The following is a 19,448-nucleotide window of genomic DNA, read 5'->3' on the forward strand; positions in this document are numbered from 1 at the left end:
CCCACTATGCCATGGAAGTTTGCTGAGTAGCCTTATGCTAGTCACACCTTCAGCCTTACCTACTTCGCAGGGTTGTTGTGACTATAAAATGAAGGAGCGGAGAAGAATGTGAGCGGCTTTGGGTCCCCACTGGGGAGAAAGGTAGGGTATAAATGAAGTAAATAAAATAAGTAAATAAATACTGCCAATTTACATTGTTCCTTAACCTCTGTTCCCTCCACTCCTCAACTCCCTTGGCAATGTCTCCTTTCCCTTTCCCTTATGGAAGTAAATGGAGAGATACTGAGCCAAATACAGGCTGTTCTTATGTTTCCAGTAACCTCAATGCAACTTACAAAAACAGAATGTAAAGGCAGTTATCTACTGTAAATAATTTTCTGAACTGCATAATTACAATCTCAAAGTAGAAACGGTGAAAAAGGTATCTTAGCAATCAAAAGGATCAGAAAAAGACCACTGCAGTAGTGGGTGCCGATACGGGGCAACCTACCCCCAACCCCTGTGTGCTGTGAAACAAAGAAATTCTGGTATTTAATGCTAGCTGAGTACTATGCATCACTGAGCAGGAATTCTAGAAAAGGGACGGAGTAAGGACAGGCAGCGGAGCTGCCAAGAGCTTCGTATTTGGCTTCCAGCTTTGTCCCTGATCCCAAGGGAATAGTCTTCTCCATCCAATAGTACGGACATTCACCTCAACTGAGACACAGGATCCAATCAATTCCTCATTTTTCTCCCTCATGCTGACTCAAATTGTGTCTCCCGCCTCCATTTTATCCTTACAACCACCACCCTGTACAATCTTGTAGAAAGGGTACATTTTACAAAAGGGTAGATTTTATGAAAAATACAGCACTTTATTAATCACTATATGCCCCGCCAATTTCAATTTTGCCTGAATTCAGAAAAGGAATAAACAGAGCAACACAAAAGGGTTGCTGTACGGAACAAGCCAAAGCCAAGGATCTTGAACCACCACGGCCTGCCTCCGGTGCGAACTGCAACTGTAGCTTAGTCAGGATTCGCTACAATACCAACTCAGGGTCAAACCAGACATGAGCTGGCAAGTTCCATGCTCAGGTCTCCTACAGTGATTTTTTTAAAGGTTAATTATGAACCGTGCGGGGACCCCCAATTCAAACTGGGATCACAGCACAAGGGGGACGACGGCTTAAGCCTTCCTCTGTGTACCAGAAATGGGCCTGGGGAGCAGCTACTAGCTCTGTTGTGGAGGGGGAAGGCATGAACTCTCCCTTTCTATGTGCCATGGCCCCAATTCAAACTGTATGTGCCACCTTGCCAGAGAATTAACCTTTAAGAAAATAGCTGGGGGCTCCAAACCCAGAACTTTCAGTACCAGTCTGATCTGGCCTTCAGTTCTCTCCACAGTGTGACCCAAGATTTGAGAAGGGACGGGTATCTGAGGGGCGGGGGGGCGTTATGCTGCTGGTTTTAAACTGTGATCTGTTTTTAATTATGATTTGCATGCCACTTTGTGCCAGGAGGAAAAGGCAGGATATAAATATTGAAACAAACAAACAAAAAACCAGCCAAATAACTCTGTAATATCCACTGTTGCTGTTCACTCTGGGAAAGAATTAATTAAAAGAGCTCTTTATCTTAGATCGCAAAGGAGTGATTCAGTGGGAAAACTGGCCCAAGGGAGTTCATAGTGTGTTCCCCCAAAACTTCATTGTAAAAAAGGGAGGAAAGCACACATATTTTAAAAAAAGGCCCAATACTCACTATTTGTATGTTTCTGAACGAATATATTCAAAAACATGAGAAATGCCAAGCTGGAACTGATCCGCAATAGGGGTGACCCAGGGATTGTTCTCTGCTTTGAAGACTTGTTTTTGACCAGTCAAATCCAAGTTACCTGAAAGGAATAAACAGGAGTTTAATTTTCTGTGACAGTTTAAGAATTGTTGTCTCTTGTTGAAAACAACGCACTTGGGAATTAGAGTGCTGAAGTTCCAGAGGAGTCAGCCATGTTAGCCTGTAGTAGCAAAATAGTAAAGAGTCCAGTAGCACCTTTAAGACTAAGCAACTTCACTGTAGCATAAGCTTTCGAGAGCCACAGCTCCCTTCGTCATCTGACAAAGAGAGCTGTGCCTCTCGAAAGGTTACGCTACAATGCTGAAGTTATGAGAATACCCAATGAAGTGTGATCCTAAATAGGATATGGGGGAAGTTCAAATGGACTTAACTTCCATGCATAAAATTACAACCATGACACCCTTTGGCCAAGCCCTCCTATCCTTTCCCCTTCCCCACAGCCCAAATCAGATTAGTATTTCCCATATTCCTATACATCAACATCAAAGGGTGTCTCAAGAAAGAGAAAATGGCTCATGTTCTTATCAAGTCCTTATAGCTACTATCTAGGAACACAGATAACAGATGAGTACAACAAAATACTTATGTCACTGCCTAGAAACATACAAAATAGGTCTCAAATGTAAACGGAGATACCAAAATCTTTGGAGTAGGGTGGAGGAAATCTGCACAGGACTTAGTAGACAAGCTTCTTGGCTAAGGAAAAGGGACTAATAGCATGTTTTCCATGTCCTCCTTTCTCAACTTCCAAACAGCTCAGACGGATTCTCTTTTGCTCTGGTTACCTCTAGCCCTTAACCGTTTCTTCCAGCCATATCTACCTTCTTCCTCCTCATGGACTGTCACAGAGAATGAGTTTCTGTTGCCTGGTAATGGGGCCAACGCTCCTATCAGTGAAATTCTAAGCAGAGTTACTCCAGTCTAAGCCCACTGATGTCACTGGGCTTAGACTGGATTGATTTCAATGGCCTTAGACTGGAATAACTCTCCTTAGGATGTCACTGTATGACAATCTCTTGTGACAGGCTGGGCCTCTGTTGTCCTGGTAATGGGTGATGGGGCTGTCCTCTCCTTCCACATCAGTTCTGCTTGACTCATGGCTATGACACCCCGCACCCGCATTGGCTCCACTGCTACCCTCCAATGTTCCTACAGCTATAAAACATACAATATTTAACGTTGATAGAATGAGATGACGTTTTCCACTTGAGGATATGACCTGTTTTTCCAACCTACCCAATATCTTCACTACCCAAGCAGTGGTGCAACATTCAGGACTGAACTATTTTTATTTATTTAATTGACTGCATGGGAGATTTATAGCAGAACACTGGAAATATTTTTTAATGTTAAGAAGAAGCTGCAAGAGGTCTGTGTGAGAGAAAATGTGGACTGGAGGCAGAAGAGGGTGGGGAAGAGCTTTCAATCTCCCCCCCCCCACACAGAGCTTTCCTTTAGCTACTATTAACCTGAGGGGCGTGCCTATCTTTTATCCCTAGAATTGCTAAAAGTGCCCTGAACTTGATGGTCCAGGCCAGTCCAATCTTGTCAGATCTTGGAAGCTAAGTAGGGTTGGCTCTGGTTAGTACTTGGATGGGAGACCACCAAGGAAGTCCAGGGTTTTATGCACAGGTAGGCAATGGCAATGTCTCTTGCCTTGAAAACCCCAGCAAAGGCCACCATTATTAGGCTATGACTTGATGGCACTTTACACACAGACATAGCCAAAAGCAGTTTGGGACACCCCATTACTGTTTGGAAAATGGCGCATGCATATAGTGGAGAGTGAAAAGCCTTCCCCCGGCACCAGAGCTGAGAACCAAGCTGGGTCCTCACGCAGCTTACTAACATTAAAAAACATACTGAGAGACTGCCCCCCTCATAGACCTCCCATACAATTTGATGTTCAGCCTTCAATCAACAGCTTACAGCACCAAATAATGATGTGGGCAAAGGAGCCAGAGGCTGAGCAGTTCCTGAAGACTAGGCTGCCTCTCTGTCTGTATTTTCCATGCTCTGTATAATATTTAATCCTTAATGCAGTCCACTGTGAAAAAAGGTTAGCATAATTAGAGAAAAGCCAAATCATTATACTTGTACAAGGAGGGGGGGAGGGGTAGGAGGATGGATGTTCACCTCAGATGGGCCTATCAACAAGTTGCCATTACCCTGGTTCTGTTCTTCTGTCAGCTGTCAGGAGGTCTGTTCTCCTCTCAAATAAAAACATGCAGGAAGCATTTCACCCCTCTGTCAGTCATTGCCTTAAGTGCCTTATGCTTGAGTGCGTCCAGCCTGGAGGCTCACACCCACCTCCTTTATTAGAGGGCTTCCGCAGCGCTCTGTTCTAACAAGGATCAGGCAGCAGGATTAAGCACTGTGACAAAGAGGACCTAATAAGCTACAAGCTGGGGTGTCTAAATCTATCCTGGATGGGTCAAACAACAGATTCGCACATTGTTCAGCGTGCAGTTTTAAGGCACAGGCCGCAGGGGAAGAAAGGCAGCACTGTGATTAGCGGTAACCCTCTGACCAATGCTGCTATGAAGATCATATTTCACTCAGAGGCTTATTCTGCAATTGCAAATTGGATTTTCCATTTTATTACCTGCAAAAAGAGCCTCCAATACTTGTTTCTAACACCACAGACAGTAAGTGCTCACTTACACACTTTTCATTCTGCATGTGCTGCCACTGAAAGAAGGAAGAGACCGGCCTGCTGCAACTCGTACACACAGCAAGATTTAGCAAGATGTGTCTGTGCTCACCCTTTACTACAAGTGTAGGTATTCATATCCCAAAAATTTTACCTGGACAGCAGAGCGCCGAGGACACCAATCTCAAATGGGTCATGCAGTTTACTGCCTGTACTAAATTAGACACATAACACTGCCCTGCTCTCTCACCTCTCAAGCATAATATTTTCAAAGTACCTATCAAATATCATAAAATGATTTAAATATAAATACATTTGAAAAGTTACTGTATTTTGAAATCTGGAATCAAACTGTGTTGCTTTGGGGTAGAGAAAGGTGGAGGGTAGAACTGGCCTTACAGCAGGGCAGAAAGGGGAAGGCACGGTGAAAAGGCATCAAAATGCCAGATGTTTAATTATATTATTTTAACCAAAATGATAAGAAGCATTATTGGGATTTGCTTCTTCTGGCACTAAAATATCTTGAGTTAGCCTTTGTACAAAGGAATGGAAGAAGTTATTTCTTAAAAAATCGTTGTTTAAGATAAATAGCTCCATAGACAAATGTCTAAAACAAATTTTAATCCCTGTTATGATGAACAGGACACCAGGTGGACCATGAAAACCCTTTAAAGACTCTGGATCCATGTTGACACTATCATGGGTTACTATTTCTCTCTTGACAAAATGTTAGGAGCTTCCACAAAGTGTGGAGAGATTCCAAACCAAGCATCCTCCACCTGCGACTGAGAGCGGAACTACAAGTGACGAAAGGCACAGATTGGACACTTGTCAGCTTTCCTCAAGTTTTGATGGGAAATGTAGGCAGCTTGGCAGAATGTTGGACAAGTGACAGTTGAAAAGTCCATTGGACAGCAGTCAGAGAGCCAAGCTGCAAGACTAGGATGCCTACATTTCCCATCAAAACTTGAGGGAAGCTGACAAGTGTCCAATCTGTGCCCTTTGTCACTTGTAGTTCTGCTCTGAGGCAGCTGCTTTGAAATGATTGCTCATTCCAGAGACCAAGGAGATGCCTTCTGAGTCCTTCTGAAGAACCAAGAAATGATCTTTGCTTTGGAGAGAGAAGCTATTTGGCTTCAGTTTCCCTAAAACTGGGAAGGAGTTGCTCCACATGGAGCCATACTGAGAGGTTTCCAAACCCTGAAAGATCTATGGTTGTGGCTCAACTGAAGGCACTTGGTTGCGATGCATCTGCCTGTGGTGAGCTCAGCACTTTGCAGGTCAGCTACCAGGCAGAAAGCAATCAGAAGCTGCTTTGGGTTTTTTCCCTGTTTTATTCAAGACCAGGGCTTTTTTTCAGCTGGAACGCGATAGAACAGAGTTCTGGAACCTCTTGAAAATGGTCACATGGCCGGTGGCCCCGCTGAGCAGCGTGTAGGGCAATCTAAACTCCCCTCTGTCTGGAGATCAGGGGGCGGGGCCACCAGTCATGTGACCATTTTCTCTCAGGGCAACCCACTGAGTTCCACCACCTCTTTTCCCAGAAAAAAGCCCCGTTTAAGACCTTTTGTGTTCTACCTACAAGCTTCAAGAAGAATCAAGAAACAGGTAAGTAAGCACCACATTAGAGATCAATGGTCTAAGCGTTTCGCCAAGTTTGGAGGCAGAGAAAGATCTCTCCCCAAACAATTTGCCTTACTGAATCTGGGATCTTCTGAATGCAAAGCATATATTCTAGCACTGGACAATTATCCCTCCTCAAAATTCAAACCTGCATGTTACAACAGCAAGAAAGTAGTTTAATGTGAAAAAGCTCCGTGTCACAAGCGAAAATGAATCTTCCATCTTGCATCAAAAACTATTTAGATTGTTTTAAATGTATGTTTTAATTAAAAGACTGATTAAATACAAGTCTCTCTTTTCACAAGAGCGAGTCATATGCCATCTCCACATTCCAACCCTTCCTTTCTTAGTGATAAGGATAAAAATTAATGGGGAGCAAGACTGGGAACCTGAACAGGATGATATTGTGCTCACTCATAACCTTTATTCCAACTTTGCTCTGTTATACTACTGCATCATACATATAAAAAGAGATGCATTATCATAATTTTCTTACAGCTGATACTAAGGCTGAAGTTTAAGTGTCCTTTTCTATTTCAGATCAGAGGACATGTTCTCTTCCTGATACCAGAAAAGAAAGAAATTAATTTTATTTTCCTATTTGGATATAAATACCTCTGGATCCAATTTTATTAAAGGCTAAGCAAGGGATAAGACTACTGCATAGAATGTACAGTTAGGTTAAATGTAAAAACTTGTCTACCGCGATTTTATTCAGCTTTGCTTTACACTTTAGGGCTTACAGTTTTATTAGTTTGACATCACGTGCTTTGCTTCCCAAAGAGAAAGATGATAGACCTAAGGATAATCCTCCAGGGAAGTGCTCCTGTTCAAGCATTCACTGAAATGAACGGGAACCGTGCAAGAGCACGGAAGTGCTTTTGAACAGCTCCTCTTGGGCCTTGAGCGGCAGAACCTCCCAGTTCGATGGGCCCCCTGAGCCACAAAACCACAAAATTCCAATTGTTTCTATCACAGAATAAAAGCACTAAAAGAAATCCTATTCTCAACATACACTTGCACCGAAGGACATCGCCCCCTTTGTGTCCCCACACCAAAGGGGGTGGGGAACCAATCCTAGCATAGCACTAGCACTCTTATGCCAGCACAATGGTGGTACCAGGGCACTACTGTCAGCTCACAGGGCCAAACATGATTACAGTGGGCAAGAACTTTAGATGACCCCTAGCCATCGGTCCACTGAGCTGATTGTTTCCCTTTGTTTTGCTCTATCAAAGCTTCCCTTCTGCCCCACAGCTACTTTGAAAAAAAGCTCAAATTGAATTGTATTGCAATTGTGGAAAATGGGGTCATTCTAGTCCCCTGCAAGACAAGCCTGGGTATGTATGCAGGCATCATATGAACCTCTTCACATTTTCCAGACTGGAACTTCAGATAATCCATAGCCACCTGTTCACTGAACTGATCGTTTCCCTTTGTTATTCAGGAAGAGCTCTTAATTGTAAGGTTCCAACAGGTGCTGCCTAAAGGCAGGTTACAAGAAGGCTAGAAGAAAAGAGGGGCAAGAAAAGAGATAAAGACCAATCTCATGCTCACCTGAAAGCATGTGTGCATGCCCTCTGATGGCATACTACTAAACCTGTGGAAGAGATGGCTTATAGTTTAATCCTTCCATTGGAGTCAATGGGAAATCCTATTCATGACTGCTGCCGCTTCCTTCCTCTGCCCTGTCTGCCACAGACAGAATTCCATCTAATAGCCCAGCCAATTATAGCACCCCATAAAGGAGGCATAAGACACAGCAAGGGAACCCTGACTTCAGAAATCAAGGTGCATAGCAGGTTACACAGTCCGTGTCTCATATCTATACAATTTAGAACACATGGGAGATAGGTGCATTGGTGAAAGGGCACTTTGTACACGAGCTTAAGCTCAAAATGAATTGAGAAAGGTACACTGCTAATCAGGGTTTTTTTTCTGAAAAAAGAGGTGGTGGAACTCAGGACCGCACAATGACGTCACTTTGGGTCAGCTGGAACAAGGGGGGAGTTTTTAAAAGTTTAAATCACCCTCGGTGCCAGCGGCAATCTAAACTCCCCTCTGTCTGGCGATCAGGGGGCGGGGCCACCGGCCATGTGACCATTTTCAAGAGGTGCCAGAACTCTGTTCCACTGCGTTCCAGCTGGAAAAAAAGCCCTGCTGCTAATACATCTTCACAAAACCATGACCATTATTCTGCTTCAGGAGCTCAGATGCAGATGCCCCCCAGGGTCCCAATTCCACAGTTGCTCTTGGGCTGTGCGGACTGTTGACAAGATGCCCCCACACAAGGGAGAGAGAGCCCGTAACTCAATGGGTCTCCTAAACACCATCCCTCACCACAAGCGCCTCCAAAATCAAGAGAGCATTCAAACAGGGCACCCTCTGCCTAACTTACAATATGAGGAAACCAGAGCTTCTCTCTTTCACTCAGTCCATGATTTCTTTCTCACATAGGGGACATGAGTAAGGACAAACTACAAATTCAATTGCCACCAAGTACCAGGAAAGGCAATGAGAATCACAGCCATATTTGTTGCTGAACACTGCTCTGCCCATTGGCACTACTAGTTGACCCACTCTTCATTGAAGAACCAGACCTAAGCCATATGGCACAGAAACAAAAATCACTAGAGGCAGACTGGTGCTGTGACTTCCTTCGTGGTATGCCTAAGTTTGCCCTGGGAACCACATTATGCATTGTAAACCTCCTCGAGCTCCCTCGGGGAGAGGAGGGGAGCTGGGTACAAGGATTTTAATACATCTAATCAGGGTTTTTTTTCTGGGAAAAGAGGTGGTGGAACTCAGGACCAGACAATGACATCACTTTGGGTCAGCTTGAACAAGGGTGGACTTTTTAAAAGTTTAAATCGCCCTCATTTTCAAGAGGTGCTGGAACTCCGTTCCACCGGGATCCCGCTGAAAAAAGCCCTGCATCTAATAAATAAAATCTCCACTAACATGTGCACATCAAGGTCACCACTGTCTACTCTGATTGGCGGCGGCTCTCCAGCCATCTCAGGTCAAAGTATTTTATCTCACCTACAGTCCCATCCTTTTCACTGGAGATGCCAAGGACTGAACCAGGAACTTCTGCTCTCAAAGCAGAGGCTCTACCATTGAGCCATGGCCCTTCTCCTTAAATCGCATTTAGGGAGAAGGGCCATGGTTCAATGGTTAGGTTAGGAAGAGGGTGCCCTGTTTAAAGATAGGGAATACTAATCTCTATTGGACTTTACAGACAAACTACTTTTAAAGTCCATTGAGCTGAGAGTGGGGAAAAAAGAGAGAGATACACCTGAACACACATCTCAAGAGTGGCAACAAAAAGGTCCACACTGAGAAGTCCATTAGAAAGGCATCACGGCAGGCAGTGCATCCAGTCATCATTCTGAAACTGCACACGACTGTCACAAATCACAACTGAACCATCATCACCAGTAGGGTGGATTCCATCTACTGTTGGTGAATGTGTTATGTTTGGACCTGGCTACAGGAGCAACAGGTGTCTTTCCAGCTTGCTTCCAAGGAACAAACCTTAGTCACTTTCTGTTCTAGTTCTGAAATAGCTACCTTTGAAAGAGAACAATATAAATGCATAGCATAGTTAACTAAATACAATGAATTAGTATCGCTCCAGTTTAATATATTGCTCCTAACATGCAGAAATCTGCCCATCCCATTTTCAAACTTACTGCAGCCATGAAGGCTAAAAACACCTTTTTAGAAGTGAAACATGAGATTTATGGGTTCCAAATAAGCTCTTAGGTGCTAAATAAACACACCTTAGGGACTGGAGGGATCAAGCAAGTTGTAATTTGCTTACTGTAACTTAGCATTTCTAAAAAATATCTACGACTTTGCTATGAACAGAGACAGAGAGAAATGGCTAGCTATGGAAGCTTCACCACTGATCAGAAGTCAAAAGCGAGAACTGAGATGTGGCTTTTTAAATGAAGCACAACCACCCCACCAACAGTCTGGAGCATAATCTGCATTCTAGTTTCGCAACAACGTTTTGCTTGCATCAGTACCGCTTACCTTATCTACTATGCATACCTCCTTGCTTCGCTTCCATATAGGCCCTGACATAACACAGCCACATGACTCACAAAATGAATGCAATGTGTGTCTGATCAGAAAGATACATCCTCCCATCTTCCATTATTTTACTTCCTCTCCTCCTCCTAACTTCTCTCTCCCCAAACCCAGTTTCCTCCATTCCTGTTCTCCCTTTCTTGTCTGTGGTTGTTTTAATTGCTTTGTCTATAAACATAAATATGAAATAACTCCCATAAAGCACAGGCTCATCATTAATACTCAGAGAGCATGGTATCTCTCTGCACATCTGCAAAACATAACCTTTATTATTATACCAATGATTCTGGACTTATCTGGTTACCATATGACCTAATATGCCATAAGAGAAACATTTTAAAATAGCATCACGTATACTGGCACTTCAAAACATTTTATTTACTTCTTTTATACCCTGCATTTCTCCCAGTGGGGAGCCAAAGCAGCTTATATAATTCTCCTCTCCCCCATTTTATCTTAGCAACAATCCTATGCGGCAGCTTAGGGCTGAGTGTGTGTGACTGGATTTGAACCTGGGTCTCCCAGATCCTAATCCGATACTGTAAGCGCTGCGCAACACTGATCTTGTCAATTACGTCTGCTGCTTTGCTTTTTGCAGTTTTTCCAAACTAGCTTTCCTTCTAAAACATTGCTACAGCTCGTAAGTCATTACGGTGTATATGGTAACGATTTTTGTGTTTCTTGGTACATCTATGTAGTTGATTGCAACTATATAAAGTGAATCATGTTTTCCTCTCAACAAAGGGACTACATAGTACCCTTCAAATCCAGAAAAAGGCTAAGGTCTCCTTACCACCATCTCATGAATTGCAATTTGGAGATACAATATGTGAGACACCCTAACAAAATACAATATGTAAGACTCACATTAACAAAATCCACCACCACCGTATATATGGCAATTTCAATTCCACAGGTTGATAATCCCATACACTAAAATATAGTATAGCACGTTTCTGCAGGCTTGGCAGTTCATATTATAACAGAAGCATTATTTAAATTATTTAATTTTAATATTAATTTAATTACATCTGATTCATTTTAATATTTGATAATAATTATTTAACACTGATTTTATTTAAATTGTTTAAATGTTTCAAAAGAGACATTAATGGCCGTCTTAGACTACCAAAGAGAATGAGTGAGAGTTCCATCTCTCCCTGGGCATCTTTAACCACAAAATCTACAAGACTTACCTAGTTCTGGAGGCAGCACTGTCAGTCGGTTCCCCTGGATGTGAAGTTCTTTAAGCTGAGTGAGTTCGCCAATTTCTTTAGGCAGTGATATCAAGTCATTATCCCGAAGGCTAAGCTTTAAGAAGACAGTGGGCAAGACAGACACAGTTGAAAGCAAGCAGACTTTTGGGGGGCACAGCACATCTTACAAAGCAGTTACAAACAGCCCTCTCTGCCATTTCTTCTCACCTCACATATTTAATTCCTCCAATTTACTTAAAGGTGCAGGCTGATTAAAAATAGGCAATGCCAGGCATACAAGCTAATTCCGTCACCCTCTCCTCCCCCCATACACTACTTTTCTCAAAATTGACTTGATTCTACTCTTACTAGGGCCGCAAAAGTGGATTGATTTTTTTCAAGAATTTAGATAAATTACTTACTATCTGCAACTTTGTGAGCTTCCCAGTATCTGGTGGCAGGATTTCAAAATCGTTGTCACTTAGATAGAGTGCACGCAAGGTGGCTGCAAATTAAACAGCAATATATAAACAGGGGGGGGGCATACAACCCAACCATTTGAGGTCTGATCAATATGAAAGTGTCAGATTTGATTAATAACCCTGACTTGGTGGAAAGCCTTTGACATACCCAAGGCTCACTATAATAACAAGCAGGTCAAGCTTAGATTTACTGGCTTATTGTACTGTTGGTCTACTCAGGAAAACATCTATATCTAAAAAGACTGACACAATTAACAACTCCTACAACATTAGAGTGTGGCAGGTTGATGCACGCAGTTTCCACGTGAGGCTGTGAGGACAGAAGCCTAAATTGCTCTCCTTTACTTCCAATTCCTAGTCATTCAGATTTGAAGCAGAAAATAATGCCCCCCCCCACCCCAAAAAGCTCTGGATATGTTTGAAGTCTCCACGTATCTCTTAGATCTGCAAAGAGCATAACCAAGAAGCCGGTTTAATAGAACACACTTATTTTCTGTATTTATACAAATCTTCTCAGCACTAAAAATAGAGACAATATTCGATGTGTGTGGGGGTGGGTGGGGGGTGGGGGTTAAGAAAAAAGAAGAATCAAGGCATTTTAATTAGTTTTATTTTCATTTATGGCCCCTGAGGCTCAGAACACACTTCAATCATACAACAAAAGGAGGACGGGCAGTGCAATCCTAGAAGAGTTACTCGAGTCTAAACCCATTGAAAGAGCGAATCCAGGGGGAGGAAAGTGATTATGCTGAAGTCTTTCAGAAGTAGACAGAATGGCCAAACCTCGATCAAGACTGTCATTTCTAGTTACACAGGAGGAGAGAAAAGCTCATATTTCCATCTCATACCACAGAGAAAGCAATAGTTAGTCTTTGACCAACATTTAACAGTAGATGAATTTGCAAAAAGAAATCTTTGCTTAACACAAACGTTATTTTTTAACCAAAGAACTCACTTAGTTTTATTCAAGAAAAGAAGACTGGGAGTTAATTACTAGCTGGCTTAAGTTCCTCCTTTACTGATCTAGGAGTGTGTTATATTTACAAAAGTTTTAGCCAAGTATGAAATGGAATAAAATGCAAGAAAATATGACCAAATAAGCAGCTCATACAACACAGCCAGCCAAGTCCACTTAACTCTTACCAACACCAGGTGATTGTAGATCAAAGATACCTATTGCTGAGCTATGCTGAAAAATACTCAAGGGGGTTCATAGGAGGAAGAAAATATATACCTAAAATATTCTTTTAGAGATCAGTCTCTCTCAAATAAATTTCACCCGCAGAAAGCAAAGCAACTTTTCAAAAAGATTTAAGGTGTATCTTAAAATCAGTTTCTTACTTAGATAGAAGAAGTTTCCAGGCAGGGAATTTTCATTTAAGTTATTGTAAGTCAGGTCAAGAACCTCCAGAGCTGGTAAGGAGCCAAATCCTCGTGGCAAGGAGTTGAGCCTGTTCATGCTGAAAAAGAGAAGAGAGTAACGCAGGCACAGTTTGGGATATACAGTAAGCAACAACTAGAAAGCTTGCATCTCAGTTGAAGGCAACTTCTCTATTTATTCAGTTTAATATTTACAGAATATCTCTACTAAAGCCAGGTACAAGAATAAACACTAAAACAAACAAAACAAACCATGAAATAAAATAAAAGTTCATGAATAAAGCAGAACCGGATAAAATTCAGCACGGGCAAAGGATTGCTTGACAGCAGGAACAACAATTGAAAGTGTTGGAATATCCAAATATCCACTAACTCATCATATTATTCCATTTTCCTTTCATGTTGCGAAAACAGGTGTTACTAGTTAACATGTTTCTGTTTCCAGGCTGGCATAAAAGATCAGAGGCTTGGCCAATGGAAAAAAAACAACTTTTTCTATTATTCTGGATCCATTTATGGAGAGAGAGATAGAAGATGCCAAAACAATATTAAAGCAGTCTTCCAAGAAAAGAAAGAGAAGGGACTGTTTCCAGGATTGCATCCTACAGAGAATCTAAGCAACCTCATCAAACCCTTAGGTACAAACCCGAGATTCAAGTGTTTCAGTTTCTGAAGGCTGCTGATTTGGGTCGGCAGTTCCTCAATCTGATTGTTGAAGAAGTTAAGTACTTCTAAATTCCTTAGGTCTGCAATGTTCGGAGGCACAGCTGTAAAGAGAAAGTAATTCCCTTAAAAACAATACTGAAACATGTATAAAAAACCTCAGGATCCTAAACTGGGGTTTACAAAATGTAGGTAAAGGTAAAGGCAAACCCCTGTGCAAGCACCAAGTCATTACTGACCCACAGGGGGACGTCTCATCACAACGTTTTCTTGGCAGTCTTTTTGTTATGGGGTGGTTTGCCATTGCCTTCCCCAGTCATCTACACTTTACCCCCAGGAAACTGGGTACTCATTTTACCGACCTCGGAAGGATGGAAGGCTGAGTCAACCTTGAGCCGGCTACTTGAACCCGGCTTCCCCCAGGATTGAACTCAGGTCGTGAGCAGTGCTTGGGCTGCAGCACTGCAGCTTACCACTCTGCACCATGGGGCTGAAATATAGTGTCCTGGATTTGTGCTGTGGAAAAAATTTCAATTCACCCAGGCATCTTCATTCTGATGTCACAGAAACTTGCAGAGTTTGACTAAACCCAAATCCCCAAGCCTTCAACAGCACACCATGCAGAAGTGGAGGGGGCAAGGGGAGCACGGAAGCTGCTTTCACGCTCATCACAGATAGATGTCTGTTTCTGATGTCTGAATGCAGGTAATATTTGCGGAGGGGGACCATGGTTCACTGGAAGGTTCAATAACTGGCATCTCCAGCTAGAAGCAGCCTAGGGGGCAGATCCTGGTAATGCCCATATTCTGCCCACAACCTGGTATAAGGTCCAAATTGGTATAAGACAGCATTATGTGTTCAAAATATATCACCTTGACTTCTTTGGACTCCTTTGGAATTTTACCCCCAAATTACACAAACGCATGAAAGACAGCAGGCTATTAGAAATTCTTTACAGAAGCACTCAGAAGGCCATGGTGCAGACAGTGATGGACTAGGTGTGCCTTTGATTTGGGATAGAAAGCCAAGTCTTGCATTCCTGTAATTAAGTGTGCATGAATAGGAGTGGTACAGGTGGGTAATGAAGAATGAAGCCACGAGCAGCTGGAGAAGGCGACACCAGTAGCTACACGGAACACAGAAACTCCATGTCACCAACCTCAACCAGTCTCGCTCTGGGCCAATTCATGCATCATGTGTGAATTGTGCTAACTGCAACCATATTGTTTACAGATAACCACGATACACAACAGGGAAGCCTGGGCCGGCCCCAAATCCCAGGCGCATGACGCTGTGATTAGGAAGACGAGTTTGCTGTTCATTCTTTACCACGTGTCCTGTGGGAAACACAATTACCCCGGACCACTTGTCAGCAATTAACCAAAGCGTAAAAACCTGCTCCTTTTAAAAAGAAAGCTTTGAAGGCTCAGAACATTCAGAATTTCATTCTGTCACTTGATCCCAATAATGGCAGAGATACTATCCAAAGCTAGCCAAGCATCAAATCATCATGAACCAGTTAGGCGAAAACTGACAGAGTGCATGTACTGGGAAATTGAGAGTGTAACTGCTTAATATACCTGACATGTGCTGGGTCACAGGAACGGGCCCAGACTCACAGTCATACACACATTGGGGGAAATCACCTTTAAAAGTGTTTGTTCACTCAGCGCTGCAAGGGCGGAAAAGGAGCTTCCTTCCCACTCTGCCTTTGCCAGTAGAAAGGACGGCAGCACAAGGGGGTCTTGTTGCCCCTTTTCTCTGGTTCCACATGTCCTTCTTAGGGCATGTGGAGCCACAAAAAAGGGGCAAATGGCCCCCCTTTCCATTAGCAAAAGCAGGGTGGGATGGAAACTGGAAGATCCTTCCCCTGCGCCCCCCCACAGCACTGAGCAAATAACAACAACAACAACAACAACAACAGTGCTTATATACCGCTCTTCTAGACAGATTAGTGTCCCACTCAGAGATGTAAACAAGGTCAGTGTTATCAGGGCTTTTTTTCTGGGAAAAGAAATGGTGGAACTCAGTGGGTTGCCCTTGGAGAAAATGGTCACATGGCTGGTGGCCCCGCCCCCTGATCTCCAGACAGAGGGGAGTTTAGATTGCCCTCTGTGCCGCTGAACTGCTGAGCGGTGCGGAGGGCAATCTAAACTCCCCTCTGTCTGATCAGGGGGCGGGGCCACCAGCCATGTGACCATTTTCAAGAGGTTCCAGAACTCTGTTCCACCGCGTTCCAGCTGAAAAAAAGCCCTGAGTGTTATTATGATCTCAATACAGCTGCGACTGAGAGGATTGGTTTGCTCAAGGCCCCCTGCTGAGCTCATGGCAACAGTGGGATTCAAAGCAGCAGAGTATTGATTCACAACTCAGCCACTTAACCATTATGCTACAGCAGCTCTCTATGAGTGCTTTTCAAGGTGTGTTCCCCCAACGTATGTCTGACTGTGAGTCTGGTCACACACACCTGTGACCCAGCATGAGTTGGATGTTTTGTGTGGCCCTCAGTATCCCTGCAACAGAAATATTACATCAAAACAAAGATATGTGGATTTCCACAGACATTAACAACTCACCATGCTATAAAGTGATCTCGCGGATTCCCTGAGTGACAGTTTTATTTAGCGTCGTCATGAATATAATTGTACAAAAATCCATTTCAAATGACAACCCATTTGGCCTACGGTTTAAATAATCTAACACCTCAGAAGATGTTCATTAAAAATTCAACTAAATCACAACAACTTAGGCTCAGCTTTAAATAATGAACTGTTAGCCAAGTTGGATTTGGATCTACATCCCATGAGCAAAGGGCTGCGATCAATACACACAAAAAGGGTTACATCAGATAAGCAACAGATCAATGTGCGGCTATTAGCTAGAAATATGAAAAAGCCCAACTGCATGAGCTGGATACTGCTATCCAGATAAGAGATTAAGCAGTACTTTTTAAGATTTTATTTTCTCTTCCAATGATTAAAGCAACATCTAAGCAAGCAAATAATGTTTGTATGTTAAGAGGGGAGAAGGGATCACATTCATTCAAGGTTTATATTGCATTGTCAACTCAGGACGTAATATTAAAACTTTCAACTTAATCCATAGCCCAATTAAGCTGAATTTCAACAATTCAAGTCCGTTTAGTCATTCAAAACTTACAGAAATAAAACTGGATTGCGTCCTAGTATTTCAATGTACGGATCAGTCTACACAACAGCAATTTAGATTGCAGATTAACGAATTATTCATCTTTAAATAATTCCTCAAGGGTAGTTTGAAGAAAAATATCTGGTGGCATTAGGATAATTTTCTCTTCCCTTCCCCTTTAAAAACATAGTAAAGTATTATGTGTGTGGTAGAACATCAGTCTTACATTTACTTTATTTTTTATTAAAATCACTGTTTAATAACATGGCCTTTAATGCATTCCTGCCATAGTCTCTATAAAGGTTGGAAGGTAACTCTCACAATTGTCATAGTTTTATCCTACCCTTCCTCAAAGGTGCTCAGGGGAACATACATGGTTCTCCCTCCTTTTATTTTATCCTAACAAGAACTCTATGAAATGATTTAAGGTGAAAGAAAGTGATCGGCCCAAGACCACCCATGCTCAGTTCATGGAAGCATGGGTAAAAGGGGAAGTTTCTTTCCTTTCAGCTGGTACTCCTTACCATTCTGTCAGGATGTCAGTTCTCTAGCCAGAGCAACGCCATATCAACTTTTGTTATAATCAGTAGTTTTCCAGTTTTCCTCCCTCTAGGCCCAGATGTCGTCCAGGCCGTTCATACTCATGGGAGCGAAGAGTCTTATCTATCCAGCCCAGCCAACGACCTTGATGTCCTCGTCTTCTCAGGCCTTTGCAGACAGGACTAGGGGGGAGGCTGGGAATGGGTGTTTGAAGTGTTGTAACTTTTGTTTTACATGCCATTCTCAACAAAGCTTTTGTTCAGCCAGGGGCCTCTCCAGCCCTTGGATTATGGACACCTGTATCCTGAGCATAGTCTTTCAATAAACCTTTTGAACCAAGAGACCTTGTGCTTCTTGCAGAAGGGGTGGGAGACGAACTTGAGATAACTGGGATTCCATAGTCTGACACATTAAAGGATTGCGGTCTAAAAGGACCTTCCTACCTTCATGGATAGCTTTTAAAGGAGATATTGCTGGAAGGAAGGAGCCAAAGTGCCCCCAGGAACAACGCCAAGCATCCCAACCCAGTTTAGGAAATTATTTATTTACTGTGTATTCATAGTCTGCCTTTCTCACTGAGACTCAAAGCAGTTCACAAACTGATAACAGCCTATACGAAGAGACAACTCATAAGCACGGCGTGGGGTTGATATAATCAAGAGATACTGAGTGAGCAATGGGCTAGGATTATCAAAATCTGAATGCGCCTAGCATATTAGGCACCATACAGAATGTGGATATAATGAACAAAAATGGTATTACATTAGCAGAATGAAATGACAAAAAGGTAACGTATGTAGCAAACTGATAATATGTCCTATATGTACTGGTGTAATCCAGTCCCTTTCCCTTTATAATGCACCTTCCTGAACTATACTACAGACCTATTACCTTTTTAGTAAAGTGCCCTGTACAACTCCACTGTATAATTATAATGTGTAATTCAGATGGAGACTACTATTAGCAAGCTCTATAGAGTAGTATCACCGACCAAAACAAATGTATGGAACCAGCCTAATTCGGTCACCTCACTGTTGTGTGCATAGATCAGTGGCTTAGGGGCCACCTGTTGTTCTTTGACATGCCACCTGCGACTCTTCTGAGCATCATTCCCCAATGGGGCATCCACCCCATGTTTCAGGAAAGCCGACAAGGCCTTGCCTGGGGGGGCTTGTGGCTGGCAGATGGTTCTCACCTTGAAACTGCCACTGTTGGAGGAATGGGTAAGCTGAGAACCTCATGCTTGGAATGAAAGAAAATGTGGTTCTTTTGGCTGATGGTGTTAATTACAAATGTGGCTCTCTGCAAGCCATGGACTGGCTCAGATAATATCATATTACTTATTGAACTTATTACCTCTATTTATATTCCCCACTTTCCCACTAAATGGACATTGTTTACATGATTAAAATGAAATGCTACAAACAAACTAGTCCAGGCACAATCCAGACAAGATTTTTTTAATGAGAAAGTTAAGCGTATGAAATCAGTACAACAAAAAAGTGCTGAACTTCCTACTGCTGTGCCCTTATATTATAGATTAAAACATGCCATTAAACAATTACATGAAGCTGCTGAGAGAGATTTAGTATTATCGATATTCTGAGGACAACTATCTTTCCATCTAAATTCAGGGTGACAGTGGAAACACTAATGTTTGGAGATTGTGAAGGACTGGATGTGGGTGAATAAACTGACATTTAATCCAGGGAAGAGGGAAGGGTGATTTGGAGAAAAGCTGACATGGAAATAGATGTACAACCCCTTTTAGATGGGGGTACATTCCACTTGAAAGATCAGGTTCCCAGTCTGAAGGTACACCTGCTGAAA

At 42.6% G+C, this 19,448-nt stretch overlaps 1 protein-coding gene across 1 annotated transcript in view; it reads right to left on the reverse strand.

Annotated features, from left to right (window-relative positions):
- The window catches only part of RSU1 (Ras suppressor protein 1), a 94,242-nt gene that overhangs the window by 42,940 nt on the left and 31,854 nt on the right, over nt 1–19,448 (reverse strand). Inside the window, exons 4-8 of the mRNA XM_054991543.1 lie at nt 13,915–14,035; nt 13,230–13,348; nt 11,829–11,911; nt 11,407–11,521; nt 1,744–1,876 (exon numbers count right to left, since the gene is read on the reverse strand). Of these exons, the coding sequence (XP_054847518.1) occupies nt 1,744–1,876; nt 11,407–11,521; nt 11,829–11,911; nt 13,230–13,348; nt 13,915–14,035 (571 nt within the window). The remainder of the gene's footprint in view (nt 1–1,743; nt 1,877–11,406; nt 11,522–11,828; nt 11,912–13,229; nt 13,349–13,914; nt 14,036–19,448) is intronic.

Source organism: Eublepharis macularius, chromosome 11 (genome assembly GCF_028583425.1).
Source record: "Eublepharis macularius isolate TG4126 chromosome 11, MPM_Emac_v1.0, whole genome shotgun sequence".
Classification (NCBI taxonomy): Eukaryota; Metazoa; Chordata; class Lepidosauria; order Squamata; family Eublepharidae; genus Eublepharis; species Eublepharis macularius.